At 48.6% G+C, this 18734-nt stretch overlaps 1 protein-coding gene across 7 annotated transcripts in view; it reads left to right on the top strand.

Moving 5' to 3' along the window:
• The first annotated feature begins 2355 nt into the window (after positions 1–2355).
• DAPK1 (death associated protein kinase 1) overlaps positions 2356–18734 on the top strand; it is a 176547-nt gene continuing 160168 nt past the window's right edge. For 2 of the 7 annotated variants that reach the window (XM_058565487.1, XM_058565486.1), the window contains exons 1-2: positions 2720–2853; positions 3715–3884. In XM_058565487.1, coding sequence (XP_058421470.1) covers positions 3823–3884 — 62 coding nt within the window. In that variant the 5' untranslated portion in view covers positions 2720–2853; positions 3715–3822. Of the gene's footprint in view, positions 2433–2541; positions 2610–2719; positions 2854–3448; positions 3498–3714; positions 3885–9836; positions 9887–18734 lie in introns of those variants that run through there. The other 5 variants (XM_058565482.1, XM_058565484.1, XM_058565481.1 and 2 more) reach the window with 5 other exon arrangements.

Raw genomic sequence — 18734 nt, 5'->3', positions numbered from 1 at the left:
AATCTCATAATTTGATGATTATTGTATCGCTGTCTTGCATTTGAGAGACGTCCCTCAGAGCCCTTCTTGCTTGGAACATGATAGAAAATGTAATACCAACATTCTGACATTTTGTATAACGTGTAAAGCCCTATTTCATGCATTATCTCTTTATAGTCTCCCAGCAACTCTGAGGAATATGCAAGGGTCTATTATTGTCCCCATTTTGCAGGTGATGAAACTGAGAATAAGAAGGTTAAGCATAAAGTGGAAAAAACAACTGATTTACAGAGTTATTTGAAGATTAAGCAAGAGACTAATTTAGTCTGCCCAGCATCTGGCACATATTAAAAGTTACATTTTCTTATTTTCTTTCTAATTATCTATTGCTGTGTAACAAACCACCCCAAAATAATGACTTAAAACAGTAACAATCATTTATTCTGCTCACAGATCTTGGGTTGTGCAAACACCAATAGCTGAGAGTTGGGGGTAGGGCTGGAACAGCTGGCTTCCTCCCGCTTCTCTCTTTCTGTGGTCTCTCCACATGGCCTCTCCACATGGCAGTCCCAGGGTAACCATGGCAGCTGAAGGCTTCGAGAGCGAGTGGAGAGAGCAAGAGTGAGAAGCAGAGGGAGAAAGAAAGAGAGAGAGTGAGAGAGAGAGAGAGAGAGAGAGGGAGAGGGAGAGAGGGTCAGGCAGAAGCTCTAACGCCTTATGACCCATCCTTGGAGGGACATTATACTGCGTCACTTCCACCACGTTTTATTTTAGAAGCAAGCCACTAGGGCCAACTCATATTCATGGGGAGAAGAATTAGACTCCACTTCTTGATTGAATTTTTGGCCATGTTTTTCAACTACCACATTTTCCCCTCTCTAGAATCCTTGCCTAAATTAGTGCAGACATAAAGCTCAGAGGTAAGGGACACATCCAGGGTCATTCAGCTGTTAAATGGTTCCATCAATATTAGGTCCAATTTTGTGACCCCCAAGTCCATGCTCCTTTTCACTACTCCGGAAAATCCTCTGTGATCAGCATGTTGACTAGGGTAGGTAGGACGTACTAGTCCCCAAACAGAGCCAATCCTTCTCATTGCCTCGGAAAACACACATTTATTTTGGAGGAAAAATATTACCCATAAAGCAGTCATCCATACACACATTCCAAGTTTGTCTGAAACATCTGTGTTTTTAATTGCTCCCCCCAACAGATGTATTCATTTGCATTTCCCCGAGATGAATCACTTTTTTGTTATTTTGGACTGTATTTCTCACCTTTCAAGATCCTTTTGTATTAATTCTCAAACTCACCACTTAGGTTGATAGCAATTTGGATACCTCCCAGTTTGGAACCTTCCCTTGATTCCATCTCATGAATATGTGCCCTTCCTGTGGGCCATTAAATGAAAGGTTCTTTAAGACTAGGGTCTGACATAAGGTCTGAGAGGCATTTTTTTTTCAAGAGGCCAAATCTCTATGGTTGAAAATTTCTGCTGAACCAAAGAGAATTTAAATCATCTCGTTTTAGAAAATCTGGGCATTTGAACAATAATGTAGATCTGAACTCTCAGAGGGCTCACATATCAGTTTTTGTAATTCTAGGCAGTAAGATAGATTTCCTGTAAGAGCATTTCTCTGGGGATCTCCAGCAGTCCCTATGGGGAACCACCCTTTCTGTTTCCTCCACCCAGACGCTTGGTAGGAGCATGGGGTAAGAAGTAGAGAGAATGGATAAGGGGTCTCCGTGTAGACCACGATGGCCCTCAGAAATATAACCCCAGCCACATAGGTAGTGTTATATTTTCTAGTAGCCACATTTTAAAATGTAAAGGGTGAAATTAATTTTACTGTATTTAAACCAATATATCCAAAATACTAGCATTTAAACATGTAATTAAAATAAAAATATTCACGATATATTTTTTTCTTATTTCCATACTGTCTTGGAATATTTCACACTTATTGCACTGTTCATTTGGGACCAGCCACGTTTCAACTCATCAACAGCCAACGCCGCATTAGGCAGCACACATAAACTCTTCATTTCTGTTGCTTCATTAGGCCTCTGAGACCTCAATCCTTTCTTCTCGGGTTGTATACCTTCTTACAGTTCAGGTCTCAGCTCAAAACACCTATCCCGGAAAGGAACCCCATCTAACGCGGCCCCGCTCCCCGTCACTCTCGATCCCGTTACCCTGTTTTAGTCTCCATAGACCTGATCCCTTCTAAAATGAGCTCATTTACTTGCTTACAGATTTATTGCCTATCTTCTCCGCCAGAATGTAAGTTTGACGAGGGCAGGGATTTTTTGAAACCTATTTTGGTCTGCGATTTCCCGGTGCGGAGCACAGCGTCTGGCACACGCCGGGCGCTCAGTACACATTTGCAGGACGAAGGAAGCGCACTCCTCCGGAACCCAGCCGGAGGGGGCCGCGTGGCGTCGTGTCACAGGTGCGGCGCCCCCCGCGCGCGGCCGCGCTCGCTCGGCTCCGGGCATGGGTGTGGGGGAGTGGGTGTGCGCGGGGGTGTGCGCGGCAGAGCGCGCCAGCGAGCCCCGGGCGCCGAGCGGGGAGGAGCAGCGAGCGCCGCGCAGAACCCGCAGCGCCGGCCGGACCGGGCAGCTCGGAGGTGGGTGGGCCGTGCCGCCAGCCCGCCCGCGGGGTCCCCATTGGCCGCCTGCCGGCCACCCTCCGCCCGGAAGGCGGCGAGGAGCGGAGGGGCCGCTCCAGAGCCGGGGCGGGAGAGCGGGGTCGGCGCCCCCACTCGCTCCCTCCCTGCGCTCACGCCGCCGCCCCGCCAGTCTCCGGCGCTGGCGCCTCGGTCAGCCTCCGACAGCGCGCCGGAGGGACCCGGGCAGCTCCCGAGCGCCCGGGTGAGTGGTCGCGCGCGGCGCCCCGGCTCCTCCCGGGGCCCGCCGCCTGCCCTGGCTTTCGCGGCCGCGGCGCGGCGCGGCGGGGTTTGCCCGGGCAGCGCCCAGGGCAGCCGGGAAGGCCGAGGCCGGGGAAACTTGACTGTGGGGAGAAGTGGGATCGCAGGCAGGAGGCGTCCCCAGCCCCGCAGGCCGGGTGGGAACAGGTGGCGCGGGCCGGGCCGGGCGCTTTGTGTCGGGTCCCGGAGACCGGGAGCGGGCGGCCGCGCCTCCCTCGGCCGCTCCCTTCCCTCCCCTGCTCCCCCGGGCGGCTGCACGCCGGGTCGGCCGGGTAACGGAGCGGGAGTCGCCAGGAATGTGCCTCTAGGGACTGCCTGGCTCGAGGGAGGAGAGGAGGTGGCCACGGCGGCCGGGGAGGTGCGGGAGCCGAGACGTGGCGAGGGGGCTGCTCCGCCGCTGCAGGCTGGCAGGGATGCTTCCAGCGAGGCGAGTTCCGCCCGGGCGAGGGCTTCTTTCTTCCACGGCGCCCCTGGAGGTGGGGAGCTGGGTGGGCGTGTGTGCAGAGAGAGGAGGAGGGGAAGCCAGTCACTTCCGGAGCCGGTTCTGATCGGTGCAGGGCGCCCTGCTGTCGGGGACGCGGACTTGGGGTGCGGTTGTGCCTTGCCCCACGCGCGCGCCAGCGATGCGGGGCTGGGGGCGTCCCTGGCCCGGGTTTAACAAAGGGTGCTCCTCTCCACCCGGCGGGCAGGGAGGGGCAGCTCGGGAGACGTGGTCTTCAGCTAGCGAGCGGGGCTTGGCCCTGGGGAGGTCTACTTCCTTTTTGGGTTATCATTTTGTTATTATTATTGCCATTTTTCTTTAAAGGACTGGAGACTGATGCATGAGGGGCCCACGGAGGCGCAGGAGCGGTGGTGATGGTTTGGGAAGCGGAGCTGAAGTGCGCTGGGCTTTGGTGAGGCGTGACAGTTTATCATGACGGTGTTCAGGCAGGAGAACGTGGATGATTACTACGACACCGGCGAGGAACTTGGCAGGTACAGGGGGCGCCGGAAGCGCACGCTACTGAGCTGTGCGAATGCATAACATTGGGGGCAGTGGGCGGTAGACAAATGCAGTTTGAATCAGGCGTCTTCCTTGCCCTTCCAGGAGACGCTCAAATTATAGAGAAAAGAGTTACTAACCTAGCGAGGGCTAGGGACCAGAAATAAACCCCCTCATCCAAGGGGCTGGGGGTGGAGGAGAGGCAATTTCAGTGTTAGATTATGATGCAAAGTGTATTGATCAAGACCCTTGGACAAGAACAGATTTAACCCTCTGCAGTAACTCCTGTCAGCTTTTGCTCTTCTGAGACTATGAGGCTAACGCCGAGATAAGATTGCAGCTGGAGGTGGCTCTTGTGTGATTTCAACAGAGTGCAAACTCATTAATAGGCTTTTAAAATCCTAATACTTTCTCTCTTTCTGAATTTTCAGAAACATACACAAGTATAAGTAGGTCATAAATGCAGAGTTGGCGGACGTTGACGTTGGGCTTGAATTTTGAAACTTCTTCCAACCAGGGATTTGATTACCCAGTTGGTGTTAGTGTTGCTTTGGTTTCATTCACAATGTTAAATTTTTAACAAATCAATGACTGAGGTCTAATGTGAATTCAGAGGATACTACCCTCACTGTGGGAGCTGTGATTCTGAGTTTCAGATTCCAGGTGAACAAAGAAGGATTTCTTTGGGGGCATCTTGGGGCTGGATCGGTTTCCCCTTCCCTGGGTACTTGATAGGCTAGACTGAGCTCTGGTCTACCTTTAGCAGAAAACCCAGTTTTCACACCTAAATTTAAATTCAACATAAGGAATTTGACTGCAGTGTATTTGTATTGTGAGTAAAGTAGGCAAAAGGATCTTTAAACAAACAAGAAAAGTATGTAGTTACTTATATGTGTGTCAAGATATGTATTTTCCATACACACCTGATGTCCTGGCACATAGCTTCCTTTTTCTTCGTGAAAAGGAAATTCAGAAACACCCACACCCTCCATTACCTAATGAAAGTTATGAAAGTTGAGCTTAACTAAAATTTTTTAAAAGTTCAAATAATGGTGCAGAGTGGAAGCAATTATTAGAAAGTTGCAGTATCAGACTGTTTCTGTGTGTGTTTAGTTTTGACTCAGCATCACGGGGAGCCCAGGAGGCGCCCACTGTGGACTGAGATTTGCTGAGTAACTAAGGAAGAAGGAAAGCTCTCTAAAACTGTGTTTCATGGATGTGTTTAAGATTAAGAGTATGTGGTTAAAATACTTGGTCTAACTAGAATTAAATCACTGTATTCCTGTGGTTTCCGCAAGATGAGTGGTATATGGAGTTTTCCTTTGGGAGTAGGGAAAAGGTGAAAAAATGTATTTTAATTTTGTTTGTGTGATGTGGCCTGATTATATAAATTCTCTTTTTGAGAGGGTGATTAAAATTAGGTAAGATGATTGCTCTATGGATTAAGTATAGTGTCCTCATTTGAAGAAATGTGGCCTCCATGTGGCTGGCGGAGTTTGTCATCTCTGTTGCGGGGGCGTGATGACAAGCCCTCTGCGCCGGGAGGTGGTTTGCTCATTTGTCACTAGCATTTTGCTTTGACTTTGGCTCTGTCTACATTTCTGTGTAGAACTTTCTCCCCACTGTGCAAGACTAATTGACAAATTGTTTATTGAATAATTTAATGTATGTGACCTATGAATTTGAAAGAAGTGCTCTGAAAAAGTGGGAGTTGGGGATTTTTTAAAATAAAGTGTACATGCCCATCTAGCTGATATATCTTTTGTTTTTGTCTAAACATGGGGTAAATGGTTGATTTTTCTGAAGTTTTTTCCAAGTCCTGTGATTTTTTATGTCTGCCTGGGAAACAGCCTCTTCCTGAAAACAAGTCCTGACGTAAGATAGACATGTAGGAAAGATGCGGCTTCCTGTGACGTCGAGAGAAGGTTGGGGGTCAAGGCAGGGGTTTAGTGGCAGAAAATGGAAATGGGCAGGTATTTAGCACAAATGCAAAGTTGTTCTATGCAGTGAGTTATAAGCAGACCAACCTCTAGGATTTAAGACTTCACCTACATGTCTTTAACAGTCATCTAGATAATAGTGATTCACTTACCTTCTAAATGTGCTGAGACAAAGTCCATAGCTAGAGGAGGGAAGATGGGTTTTTAAACAAGTAGAATACAGTATTATTATTATTATCGTTGTTATTTTATTTTTAGGAAAACTCAGTGTGTATGTACGAGGGTGAGTGTGTGTGTCTGTCTATGTATGTTAGTGTGTCTCTGTGTGTACTGCCTGGGACTACTGTAAAAGCTCTCTGTCACCTCTAAAGAACTTTTATAAAGTATTATGATTATTGCAGTAGTGATAGAGCAGACAGATCACTGGACAGATATCCGGGTCCAAAATCAGCTCCACCACTTGTTAGCTTTATAACCTTGAGCAGGTCACTTATCCTCTCTGACCCTCAGGACCTCCACCTATAAAATAAGAGGCCTGGTGCTTATTTCATGGCTGTTGTGAGAATCAAGTAATCTAACACATGTTTTATCAGCAGTAAAGAGTTAAATAAATATAGATATCATCTGCAGGACTGGCCCAGACATGTTGGTGTTCCAGGCAGGCTAATAACTTGGCCTGCAACTCAATATTCTTTTAAGTATCTGTTTACCAATTTGGGGAAGGGAGGCCCTGTAGTAAAAGGGCCATGGGGGAGACCCATCACTGTAGCCCTCGGCCTGTCCACTCTCATTCTGAATAATGCGGCTCTGGCCTCGAACTTGCACACCCCCAGGTGGACATAAGTCCCTACAGTGAACAGACCGTCATCTGTAGAGGAGTGGTGACCTTCTGTGTTAACTCCAGGAGGCCCTTTAGCGTCTCACCCTCTATCCCAGGAGGTGGATTGAGGAACTGCTTCCATCAATGTGGGGGTCTCGGGAGGCGTTCTTGTAAAGGCAGATTTCTCCGTCTGCTGTTACTTGCACTGTTTAATGCCCTGGGGTGTCTTCTCCGCTCTCATCAGTTGGCACTTGGGGCAGCTGCAGGCTGGCGTGTCCCACCCAGCCTGTGCCCAGTGTACACGGCACAGTACACCCACCTTAGGGCTCCGGTTACACCCCTGGCCGTGGTTCAGCCTAAGCTGTGAGCCTTCTGGGCACCTCTCTGAACACTGCTTTCCTGAGGGACTGGCCTTCTTTCCTCTTCCACTGTCTGACCTTACATGATCTTAAGACCTGGCCCCACCTCCTGAATAAATCCCTCCACAATAATTTCTCCCTCTTAGAACCAGCTGACTTGCTGTCTGAAGCAGTCTATTGGTCCATGGCCACAGGCAGCCCCGGGCCAGGCTCCATCCCTGCTCTGTGTTATGATCACTCTGGTGTCGCTCCTGGACTAGCTCGAGCGCTCGTTCAGGGTGTGCTCTGTGCCCGTGGTCCCGGGGGTGTCGTGTGCTGCGTACACCAGGCACAAGTTTGAGTGACGCCTGGATGAGCTAGCGCAGGTCTGCAGGGGCGATGTTGAGACCACATGGGGAGTTAGGATGCAGATGCTGACGTGGATGCTGACGCGGATGGAGGGGCAGTGTGTGGTGTGGGACAGCCGCAGTCCCCTCGTTTGGGAATTGGGGAGACACCTGCCTTTGCAGCGTGCTGTGAGAGTTAGAGACAGCGGCTGTGAACATCTGACACTTCTGAGATATTATTTTTCATAACCTCTTTTCCCCATCACAGCATTTACACACGGCATAGTCATCCCTTATTTGAATCTGCTTTCCCCACAAGTTGTCACAGGTTGTGACCTTGGACTTGCTCATCCTTTTTTATCTCTGATGCCTGATGAGATGCATGATACTTACTAGATGCTCAATAAATGCTCGCTGATTGAATGAATGGATTAATATTTGTAGAGCACCCTAACACACATGCATACATATATATGGCTTCAATAAGTGATGACTGCTGGAGATGAACTTAGGATGTTAAAGGCTGCAGCTCATAAACGTAAAAGCTGCTTTTGCTTTTGCATTCTCTGTGGCTGAACAGTAATGGGCACAGCAGCCAAAATTTCCAAGCACAAGATCAGTTTTAAACAACATAAAGTGGAGCATTAAATATTTTACATTGATTTGGATGGTTGCTGGAAACTAATAATTCAAATTTAAAACATTCTCATTTTGGCATAAAATCCATAGGCATTTTAATTGAAGTAAGGAATTGTAATAAGTCCTGACAGCCTGAGTTCGTCTTTCCACTGATTTGCCGTGGCCTGCAGAGTGAGTCCTGACGATTGTGGTGGTCCTGTGTGGATGGAAGGACGAGAGACTGCCCAGCGTGTGTTCTCTTTGGAAGTGGGAATCAAGGGCCCACGAGGTTGACCAGTGAGGTCATCGTGTAGGACTGTGCCCAGTGTGATCTTTCTCTTTGCGTTTCTGTTTCCGTGTGCCCTCAGATGTTTCCTCTGATAGGAAAGGCTGCAAAGTTTTAAGGGAGATAAAGTTCAAATACATATGTTAAGGGTAACGGTCAGTGATTTTAAGATTCTGTGCGTTTTATCTTAGGATGGTCTGGTTATAGTCGTCTAGGCTGTGAAGAGAGGGCACGGTGATGGAGTGAGCGGCAGTTTGGTCGCATGCTTGCTTGCCAGCAGTGGGAATGTGTCTCTGGACCACTCGGGCAAGCATAATTTAGGTTTCATGGGCCAGGAACATAGGGGGTTGAGGTTCTTAGTGATGGGGGAGCCAAGGAGCATTGAAGCTGACTTCTTAGTCCCCCTCTGCCTTTTTACCCTAGGCTTGTGTCTCATCCAGCCACTTAGGAACCTAGATGCCTCGTAACATTGGCACACCCCTGCAAAGCCATGAAAACAAACAGTAAGCTTTCAGAGATGGATGCTCAGATTGATGTCAGTAATTGCGTACAGGGGTTATGTCGGGAGAGGTGACGGGGTCAGACACAGCCTCTCATCTTCCAGCAAAGTTGTAAGCCCTCGAAGGCAGAGAACCTTTCAGGCTGGTGGGGGGCGGGGGGAGTGAGTGGGTGCAGAGACACAAACGCCTGCTGCTGGATACCTTCTGAGACGGTGGGGGGACAAGGTCTAAGCCACGCGAGCGACAGGGTCACGATTATGTCCTCTGACCTCTGTGAGGACCCCTGGCTTCCCGCAGGAAAGTGTGTTAGGAACTTTCACCCTTAATTCTAGCCAACTGCTATGGGTACCTACCCTAACCAGGCATTTTGTATAAATGAAACAAAGCATGATTTGAGTAGAAACTCATATCTGATCATGAGACAAAGAAAGCCACCTACTGGTGGGAGGGGTGGGGCTCCCATTGGTGAAGGGCGGCCCAGAGACCCTTAGGCACCTAGACTAGAAGAAGCCAGAGTGATCAACGAGTCCCCTCTCGTTTCCTCCAGTCGATGCTGAGACAGGTCAGGTGGCTTTCTCAAGGCTGTACGTTAGTAGGTGGCAAGAGATGAGCCAGAACCCTGGGCCAGGCCTGTTTCTTTATGTTCTCTACACTACTTGTGATTTAGCAATTTTCCTTTTTTGGAAGCAAAATCAAGCTGGTATTTAAGAGAGGCGATTTGGGCCGCCAACTAAGGCCAATCTGTGTTAGTGTCTGCATTGGAGAAGGCGGATAGGAATAACCAGTAAGCACTGCAGGGAAGGTTTCATCCCACCCCAGCCAGAGGCTTCCCTCTGAGCTCAGGACTCTCACTGGCTCTTTCCTCCCCGCGGACCTGCTGTCCTTTTCCGAGTGGCTTGTGCCCCTCAGCTCTGAATGGTGTTAGGGTGTGGCATAGTTTTACCCAAGTCCCAGAGTTAATAGTTTAGCTTTTTAGAAAGTTCACAGAACACTTGCAGTATTATTTAACTTTTGAGTCATGTAGTGTGTAAGAGTCTTGGCTCTGCCCGATGGGCCACCTCCTAAGTGACACACGGTTTCTCATTTCATTCAGTGGCCCGAGTCCGTCTGGTTTAAGGCTGGTGTGTTTGAGACCTCATGTGGAAGGTAATACTTAATTGTTTTGCTTTGGTTTGTTGTGGTAAATTACCAAAACAGAATACATCATCTCTCAGCCTTAAAGGAGATTATATGGCAGTATAATTATTTATAATAAATCCAATTTATCACTTTGTTAACATTCTAAATGAATTCCTTTAAATGTGCACTTAGGAGAGAGTGGAGGAAAAATAGACTGACATTCGGTTTTTCTACATCATCTAACTAAAATGGGTTGAAAGTAACTTTGTCTAATTAGTAAATCTTTCTTAGGCAAAACAGAAAGTGTCATTGTACCTTCACTCCAAGTTTAACGTGCTAGATGGGTTTTTACAATGAAAAAGTCTAAAACCTAAAATAGTTTGTGTCTTATTTTCAATCCCAGTTCCAAAACAAAACAAGACAAAACCAGTCATGTGCTGGTAACTAATGTGGTGAGAGCTGTCACGTGTAATCTTTAGCGACTCTTTTATGACTTCCGTCTCTTTTAGGTGACGTTGAGAGCTAGTGTGGCTTACACCTCACGCTGTGGTCATTTAAGTATAATGTTGCTCGCCTCTGAGCAATGGCCACAGGACTTTCCCCTGTGTCTGATCTGTCGACGTTTCAATTGGGAGCTTGAGGAATTTTCTTCAATAACCTGATGGATATTCAGAGATGTTGGGAGGGAAAGGGTGTGGGGGAATGTTGTTGATTTTTTTCCTTTATAAACACATTCAACTTCGGATGAGGCACATAATGTTTGAACAAATGAGTGCTGTAAACTGCTGGTCTCTGGTGTTTGAAAAGTTTATATTGATGGTGCTTGTGTTCATAAGCCTGATGGTTCTCGCCTGGGAAATTTGGCCCTGAGTATGGACTCTTTTTTGGAACACATTTTATTTTCCGTCAAAACTGTCTGATTATTCTTATTTAGATATAATGCAGTGAATGGAAGTGGTTTTTAAATGTCTCAAGTACAGTTGATATTGTAAGTTTTCACCTACAAGAAATGAGCCAATTTCCACTTTTTTCCATTGTGGAATAGTTCTTTTACAGTTCATCGTTTTCTACCTTTGAAACGATGCAAACTTTTCCTTTTTAACTTGAAAAGATGGACAGGATTTTTGAGACACTTTACTTCAGTCCTCCATCCTCTTGTTCCTGGCCTCCCAGTGTAGAATTTTCCGGTTGAAAAAGAAATGTAGGGACAGTAATCAATGCCCTTTTTTTGGTCCCATCATGAAAAGGATCAGATTTTCCTCTGAGCTCCCTGTCTCTCTGCCTGGCAACTCACATGTCTGTCCACGACCAGGCTCATAGGAGGGAGGCTAGTTATGACTTAGGTGATGCAAGAAGAAGGGGACAGAGGGATACACTGGGACGAAAAGGGAGTGGCTCGGGGGAGAAGAGGTCAGTAGTTGGTGCCGACTCGGTTCTCATGTTTCCGCTTTCCTTTGAGAAGTTCTTCTAAATCATTTTGACTCCTCTGTGTAAAGCACAATTTGTTTTTTGGCCATCTGTGGTTTATGAGTAAGCTGCAAATATGTGTGTCTTTGGGAAAGTGATGAAAGGCTCCAACCTTTTGAGTGTAATATTTAATAGACTGGGAATTACAAGCTGCTTTACTTTTCACAAACAAAGCTCTGGTCACTGCAGGTAGGTTGGTACGTGCTGCAGGTGTGTGGACACGTGCTGCAGGTGTGTGTACAGGTACTGCAGGTGTGTGGATAGTACTGCAGGTGTTTGGACACGTGCTGCAGGTGTGTGGATAGTACTGCAGGTGTGTGGACACGTGCTGCAGGTGTGTGTACAGGTACTGCAGGTGTGTGGATAGTACTGCAGGTATGTTGGTATGTGCTGCAGGTGTGTGGACATGTGCTACAGCTGTGTGGACAGGTGCTGCAGGTGTGTGGATAGTACTGCAGGTGTGTGTACAGGTACTGCAGGTGTGTGGATAGTACTGCAGGTGTGTGGACAGGTACTGCAGGTGTGTGGACGTGTACTGCAGGTATGTGGATAGTACTGCAGGTATGTGGATAGTACTGCAGGTGTGTGGACATATATTGCAGGTATGTAGATAGTATTGCAGGTGTGTGGATGCATACTGCAGGTATGTGGACATGTACTGCAGGTATGTGGACATGTACTGCAGGTATGTGGATGCATACTGCAGGTATGTGGATAGTACTTCAGATGTGTGGGCGCATACTGCAGGTATGTGGATAGTACTGCAGGTGTGTGGACGCATACTGCAGGTATGTGGATAGTACTGCAAGTATGTGGACGCATACTGCAGCTGGGTGGGTGCGTACTGTAGAGAACGGACTTGCAACAGCTAACTGCTGCAGTTTGAGTTGCTGGGTTGCACGTGAGCCGCAGAGGAGCTGTCCTTAGGAATTTGGAAGCCAGAAAGCACTCAGAGGTTATTTGCTATCTTTCAGATAGTATTTTATTGGTTTACAAATCAGTATAATTAAAAGCAGGGCCTGCCAGGGGCTTCCATTGTACACCTGGGATGTGAATAGAGAAAGTTGTCTTTCTAAATGTTGCCTTTGCCACTCAGAGTGTCTAGAATCCACATGTGAACTGCTGTTCACAGTGCCAGAAAGTTCCACCATGTTTGCTCTCAGGCCTCCTCTGGCTTCCGATAATCCCAGGCTGTTTCCTGCCCACCACAGCGATGGGGTAACCCCTTCCTGGCTTGCCCATGCCCCCCGCAGTCCATCAGTGCAGCAGCACCTGTGTGCTTGGGGCGAGGCCTGGCTTCTCTAAGGCCTTTCTGGTCTTTTCTCTCCCGGTGTCACTTTTACACCTTGTGCAACTGGAATGAAGTGGACTCCTCATCTGTCATCCCATTTGGTGATGAACCTATACAATGACTGCTTGGGACTCTGTTCTTGGCATCTTTGCAGTGTAATTCAGACAAGCTTTGGAATGGATGGAAGATATTTACAGTTTTCCCATTTAGAATCGATAAGAGTTCGCTCCAAGCACCATCATATATTCCCCCTCACGTAGAGCTACAGGCAGCTGATTCAGTTGTTTGGGAGAGGAAATGAATCAGTACAAGTGGAACATTTTCCAGGATGACATTTTATCCGTCTATGCTTGCCTCCCCACCCTCCTTTGGCCCGGAGAGATAGGGAGGCTTGGCAAATATGGCAGTGGACAAGCGAGGTGAGCCTGGTGGCCGTGTAGGAGCATGAAGTCCCTCCGTTGTGCTAAATGTGATTTGGGCGTTGAATGAGTATATCCTGTTTTATGAATATGGCTAATTACGGTGGACCGTCCTTTGTAGTCCTTATCTTCAGAAGCAACATTCTCTTTGATGCAGATAATTTTTAAAAATTATCTACATTAGAGAGAGGTTATAACCTGGAGAAGTAAGAAGCCAGTGTGAAATGACCTGGCGGGCTTCATCCCGCTGCCTTCTCCAGAGCATGTCCCCACTGGTCCACCGTGGAGGTCTCTATCTGATTTCCTACCGCCTGTAACGATTTGGATTAAGTAACTGGCCACCTTGTGTTCTTTTACAGTTGGCTCATGCATGTGATTCTTGGCTCCCCCTGTGAATTGTGAGCTTTCTGAGAGTAGAGAACATGTTTTTGTGTCTTATGTTGGGTGGGATTAGGCTAAGTGCACAGTAGGCCTTGTTTATTTGCCTTATGAAGGGACACATCCAGAAATTAGAATAGCGCTTCAGCCCTTTGGGCCCAAACCCCTGACTCCACAACACACTTGCTGTTACCTTACTGTTGACTTCTGAGAGAGTCAGTTTTCTCATCTGTAAAACGGAGCTAATACCCATACTTACCTCATAAGGTGGTTGTGAGGTTGTAGATAATGCGGGTAAAGTGCTGGGCCCGGTACCAGGCACACAGCAAGTGCTCGAGAAGTGGTGGCTGCAGACAGAGCGAGCACAAGAGAGAGAGACTGTGTAATGAGCTTCTGGATCTGTGTGATAGGTCCTGCCTCTCCTCTGTTCATTCCTCATTTCCCTGCCCAGGTTCTGGCTGGACTCCCAGGAGCTGGGTGGGGTAGGGGCTCGCCTCTCCTCAGTTCCTTCCTTCCTCCGTCTCTTCCTCTTTCCTCCTCTTCCTCTCTCTGCCTCTCTGGCTCAGCCTGCAGGGTGGGCTCATCTGCCAGGTTTGACTGTGTTTGTCTGATCTGTCCTTCTAGGTGTGCCGGCCTCGTTCTCGGGGCTCAGCCGCGGGACTCAGTATATGTGCTGGGCTCCCTCAGCGAGTCCGCCTGCGAGTGTGGTGGGTGGTTCTTAGAGTTCCTGAGAAGCAAATTAAGTAGGAATTTCGCTGCGCACTTGAACGTGAGCTGCTGGAGCAGAGCTTAAAAGGATCCATTCTGAAAGTCCCCCGACGCCAGAGGAAAGGGAGGCAGAAGCCCATGGTAAGGAGGGTCTAGTAAGATGGAAAGAGATGCGTTCGGGGAAGCCGAGGCAACTGAAAGCTGCATGACGGACAGGCGGATTAGCTGCTCCCTGAGAGAGCTGCTTGGAAACGCTCGGGGGACAGTCGTCCTGGCATTATGGGGAACTGAGCTATGGCAGCATGCATATGTGGGTTTCACATGGTGTGCTTTAAGTTCCTGAAAAGTCGATTTCACTTTCCTAGCTGGTTTTTGAATTAAAACTGTCTTAAGCAGCCAAATAAGACCCTAGGGATTTGATCAGAGGAACAAATCATTGATTTTTTCTTATGGATCTTTATGGAGAAAGGAATCTGAAGTGAGTGTGTGGGCCCCTGAGTTCCTGACCAAGATGAGCTTGTACAGAATGCAAGACATACGGCAGATCCGCGCCTCCATTTGTTTGTGGCGCTACTGATTGAAGATGTGGAAATCAGTGTTTGGCCAAAACGGTCTGTGCCAAGAGAAGCCTGTTAGGCCGGCGGCTGAAGGGCTGGGCTGCTGGGAGCTCCTTAATAGCGAGGCCCCGCCAGCTGCTGGGGGCAAATGCCCACTCACAGGGCGGAGAGCCGTCCTTGCTCCCTGGACTGGGTCTCATTTGCTCAAGGAACACCGCTGCTGCATGAGAGGCCGCTTTAAGAGGATGCTTCCTTATTCTTTGGGCCCATTGAGTGGATATCTTTAGTTTATAACAGTAACATTAGATGCTCACAAATTCAGAAAGGAAAATGCCTGGAAATTGGGCCTTTGAGTAAGTTGAGTTCAGGTGAAATATCAGGGAGTGACGATGCTAACTGTAAACAAAAAGCATAAACATGCTGTTAAACAAAGCTATCCCGTGAACTGTAGTATCTGTCCATCATTATCCCTTCCTCCAGCGTTGACGGGACATCTGAGTGATAACGACGCTGGCTGAGGTGTTGGGCGGGACCCTTTATCCCAGCAAGTTTCTAATCAAGGAGGGTGGACAGACGTCACACAACCAGGATAATGGAAAGCCTAAGCAAGAAGTGACAGAAACCAAGTGCGAAAAACTGTTTTCAGAGTTCAGGCAAGGAAAGGCCATTCTGACAGGGAGAGTTCATTCATTTATTCAGATTCTTGTGGGGACATAAAGATGTAAGCAGGTGGGCGCCTGAGCGGGTATGTGTATGCCCTGAACCCATATATTCCCTGGGAGAAACTGGCGACCAGACATGAAGAAGGGGCTAAGGACGCTAAGACTCACTGGGAACGCTGTCTAGACCAGGGTCTGGAGGTGGGTGTTGTGCTGCGCGTTTTACAGATGAGAAACCTGAGGTTTGGAAAGCATTGGCCTTGGACACTGTGTTCAAAATGGTGGTGGCAACTGTTGGAGGCCCAGACTGCTAAGCCATGTCTGGAAATTGGGTGATGGGTGGTGCAGCTCATTCTGTGGGCAGTCCCTCTGTCACTGTCTGGGAAGGGAAGTTTAAAGAACTTGAAAACATCTGGCACAGAGCCTGGCTCCTACAATGTGTCCAATATGTGTTTCCTCCTTCTGTCCTCTAAACCAGGGGTATCTCAACCTCAGCCCTAGTGACAGTTTGGTAGGGATAATTCTTTGTGGTGGCAGCTGTCCCGTGCATTGTAGAGTGCTCAGCGGCATCCCTGGCCTCTGCCCACTGGGTGCGAGGCGCAGCCCTGCCCCCCACCCCACCCATTGAGAACCACAGGTCTACAGGATTAAGACAGGGAAGTGTTGACTTATGGGCCTCGGGGTTGGAGCTGGTAGTAGGCAAGGAGGCTCCTGCACCCAGTGGACAAAGAAAAAGCCCTTGAAAGAAGGTATTGACCTTGAGTGTCCAGACCTGGGGAAGGAATAGAGCAGGCTGCCAGGTGGTGTGAGCGAGAGGTCTGGGGCAGTTGCTGTTTTAGTCTGGCTTTTATGTGCTGTCCCAGGAGTGGACGGGCCAGCTGTGTCCCAGAGGCCTATGGTGGGACTGACAATGGGTAAGGCCTAGAGAGGTGGCTGGTCAGACTTCCGGATGTCACTGGCCTGGGTGTGAGAGCCACCCATGGCTAACCTGGCAGTTTTCGCCTCGCCCTCCCTGCTGGGCAGGCTGCTGTGAGTCAGGGCTCAGAGCTGGGTCCCCATCACTGTCTGACCTCGGGCCACCTCTGCTGCTGTCTTGATGCCTCCGTTGTTAACCTGCTTAATAGCTGTGGTTTTTTCCTGCTGATTCCTAATTTTTAGTCAAAGCTAGACATCTCCTTACTTTTTATTCTCTTTGATTCTCTCAGGCCCCAGGTTTCTGCCTCTCTGGTAGGCTGGACCCTATAGCATGCTGTGTGACTGTGGGGAGCCCACATTGCTTAGTTATTGTCTCAAATATCCCCTCCTCCTAGCGGGGGTGGGGGGCGAGGGGGCTCTTAAAGGTAAAAGGTCAAGTCTGAGGACTCCTGGCAGGAGGTGTGAAGAATGCTTTCTGTCATTTCTCCCAGCCTTCCAGGCCGGGGTGCTGGTGTGGAAGTCAGTGGGGAAGCTTGTCCGTGTGGGAGGGCGTGAAAGGACAGGGGCTGATTTGAAGGGCACCGTGGATAAGGGAAATGTGTTGGGCAGGATGCTGGCAGGAAAAGGTTCTACTCCTGCTGGTCCAAGTCAAGGTTATGGGATGGCCAAGTATGCACCATGGTCTGGGGATCCAAACCCACACCTGGGGCTGAGCTGGAACCACCAGCACATGCCACTTGGGGGAAGAAACACCCTGACTTCTCTCTCCTCCTTCCCTCCAGCCATCCTTCAGTGCCTCCCATGACCAACTGCGGGGAGCCAGGGTGGTGAGGTATTCGGGGGCCTCCTGGCTGGGCAGAGAAGAGTGAAGGACAGATTGGGAGGGAGGAGATGGAGGACATGGAGAAGAACCAGGAAAGGGATGTCCACTGGTGACAATCATGAAATGATGCTGGGTTTGCTGTGTGACTGCAGCCCTCTGTTGGTGCAGGGGTCGGAATCCACTGTCAGTATGCGAGGCCGCGCTCTCTACTCTGAATACTGGCTTTGTGTTCCATTTTCCCCAGGAAGTTGTTCCTGACCATGCCACTGCAAAGCGATGCCCTCCCCTTGCAAACCACTGGGGCAGTTCCTCTTGGGCACATTCATCCAGCATCTTTGGGACTCCCCACTGTTGCATTGCTGGCTGTCCCTGTGTGTGTGTGTGTATCTTCCCTAGATTGTGAGTCCCTTAAGGTGTCATAATTCTTTTGTTCCCAGCATCTTGCAAGGAGAAGGTATTCCAGAAATATCTATTGTTTGAGGATCAATTCCCTTAACTGGTCATAACCGCAAATTCTGAAATGAAGGACTGTAGCCATAGTTCCTATGAACTTTAAAGGTGGACCAATAATCACTGAAAAGTTCCATAAGATGCATAGTATCCTTGGAAAAACCCTGAGAGGTGACAGCCCCATAAAAGTACAAAATGGGGCCCAGTGTCACACTGCCAGCTGGGTGGAATAGGATGTGGACAGAATGGCTCTGTCCTTTCCCTTGTAGGTAGCATACTGATGAGTTCCCCAAAATCTGTTGGTACTTTTTACCATGTTACCTATTTCTCAGTGTCATATATATTTTTAAATTTTAACGTATGGGGGGAGGTGAGTCTAGTGGGAGTAAAATGTGGTTGACCCATTTCAGTTACTGCAGGGGAGATAGGTACCAGACGCAGTTGGCCCCATCCTGACCTGCCCGTGTTGCAGCTGGCGCAGTCCTTAGAACGAGCAGCACACGCCTGTGCCGAGCCTGTGAGCAGAGCCTCTCTACTGCACACCTGTTTGCCCTGTAATATTTGCAATTTAAAAGTGAAAACCTAAGGGACTTGACATTAAATCTTTTTGCAGTTGGCAGTCTCTCTGCTGTCAGTCAGTCCTGTCAAATTTGCTGTCTTTTTTGATGCTTGAAAATTGGGGCTTCAAAAAGGAAAAAGGAAGTCTTAATATAGAATTGACTTCTTTCCTAGTAAATTTTAATTGATTCTAGTACATGTAGAAAGGTGTATCATGTATTCTGAAAAGATAGGATTTAATTATGGTTTAAAATTAGTTCTATAGGAAGTGCTTCGAGTTGCACCCAGAGGGGAGAAACCAGGGCTCCAGTAGAATTGTGTAAATGGGTTGATGGGAAAATGGGCTTCTGCTGCTGAGGGTTTGGGAGTGTTGCCAGCATTCCAACGACGTGTCAATTAGCCTTCCCAGCTCAGGGAGCAAGTAGAGGAACTGCCGGGTGTGGGGATGTGAAAAGACCCGTGGAGAGCTGAGCCCTGCTCAGAGGGGATAGGAACAGGGACAGCTGGAGACAGAGCCATTTTCAACGCCGTCTAGTCTTGTTCCTGGTTTGCACTTCTTTCTGCGATAATAAAGCAGTTAAAGGCAAGAAGACGGTTGCTTGAAGGCCAAAAGACAGGCAAAAGTTGTGGGAAGCAGGTATTTAAAAATC

The sequence above is a fragment of the Diceros bicornis genome, chromosome 22 (genome assembly GCF_020826845.1).
Source record: "Diceros bicornis minor isolate mBicDic1 chromosome 22, mDicBic1.mat.cur, whole genome shotgun sequence".
Lineage (NCBI taxonomy): Eukaryota > Metazoa > Chordata > Mammalia > Perissodactyla > Rhinocerotidae > Diceros > Diceros bicornis.
This window is presented reverse-complemented; position numbering and strand designations above follow the sequence as displayed.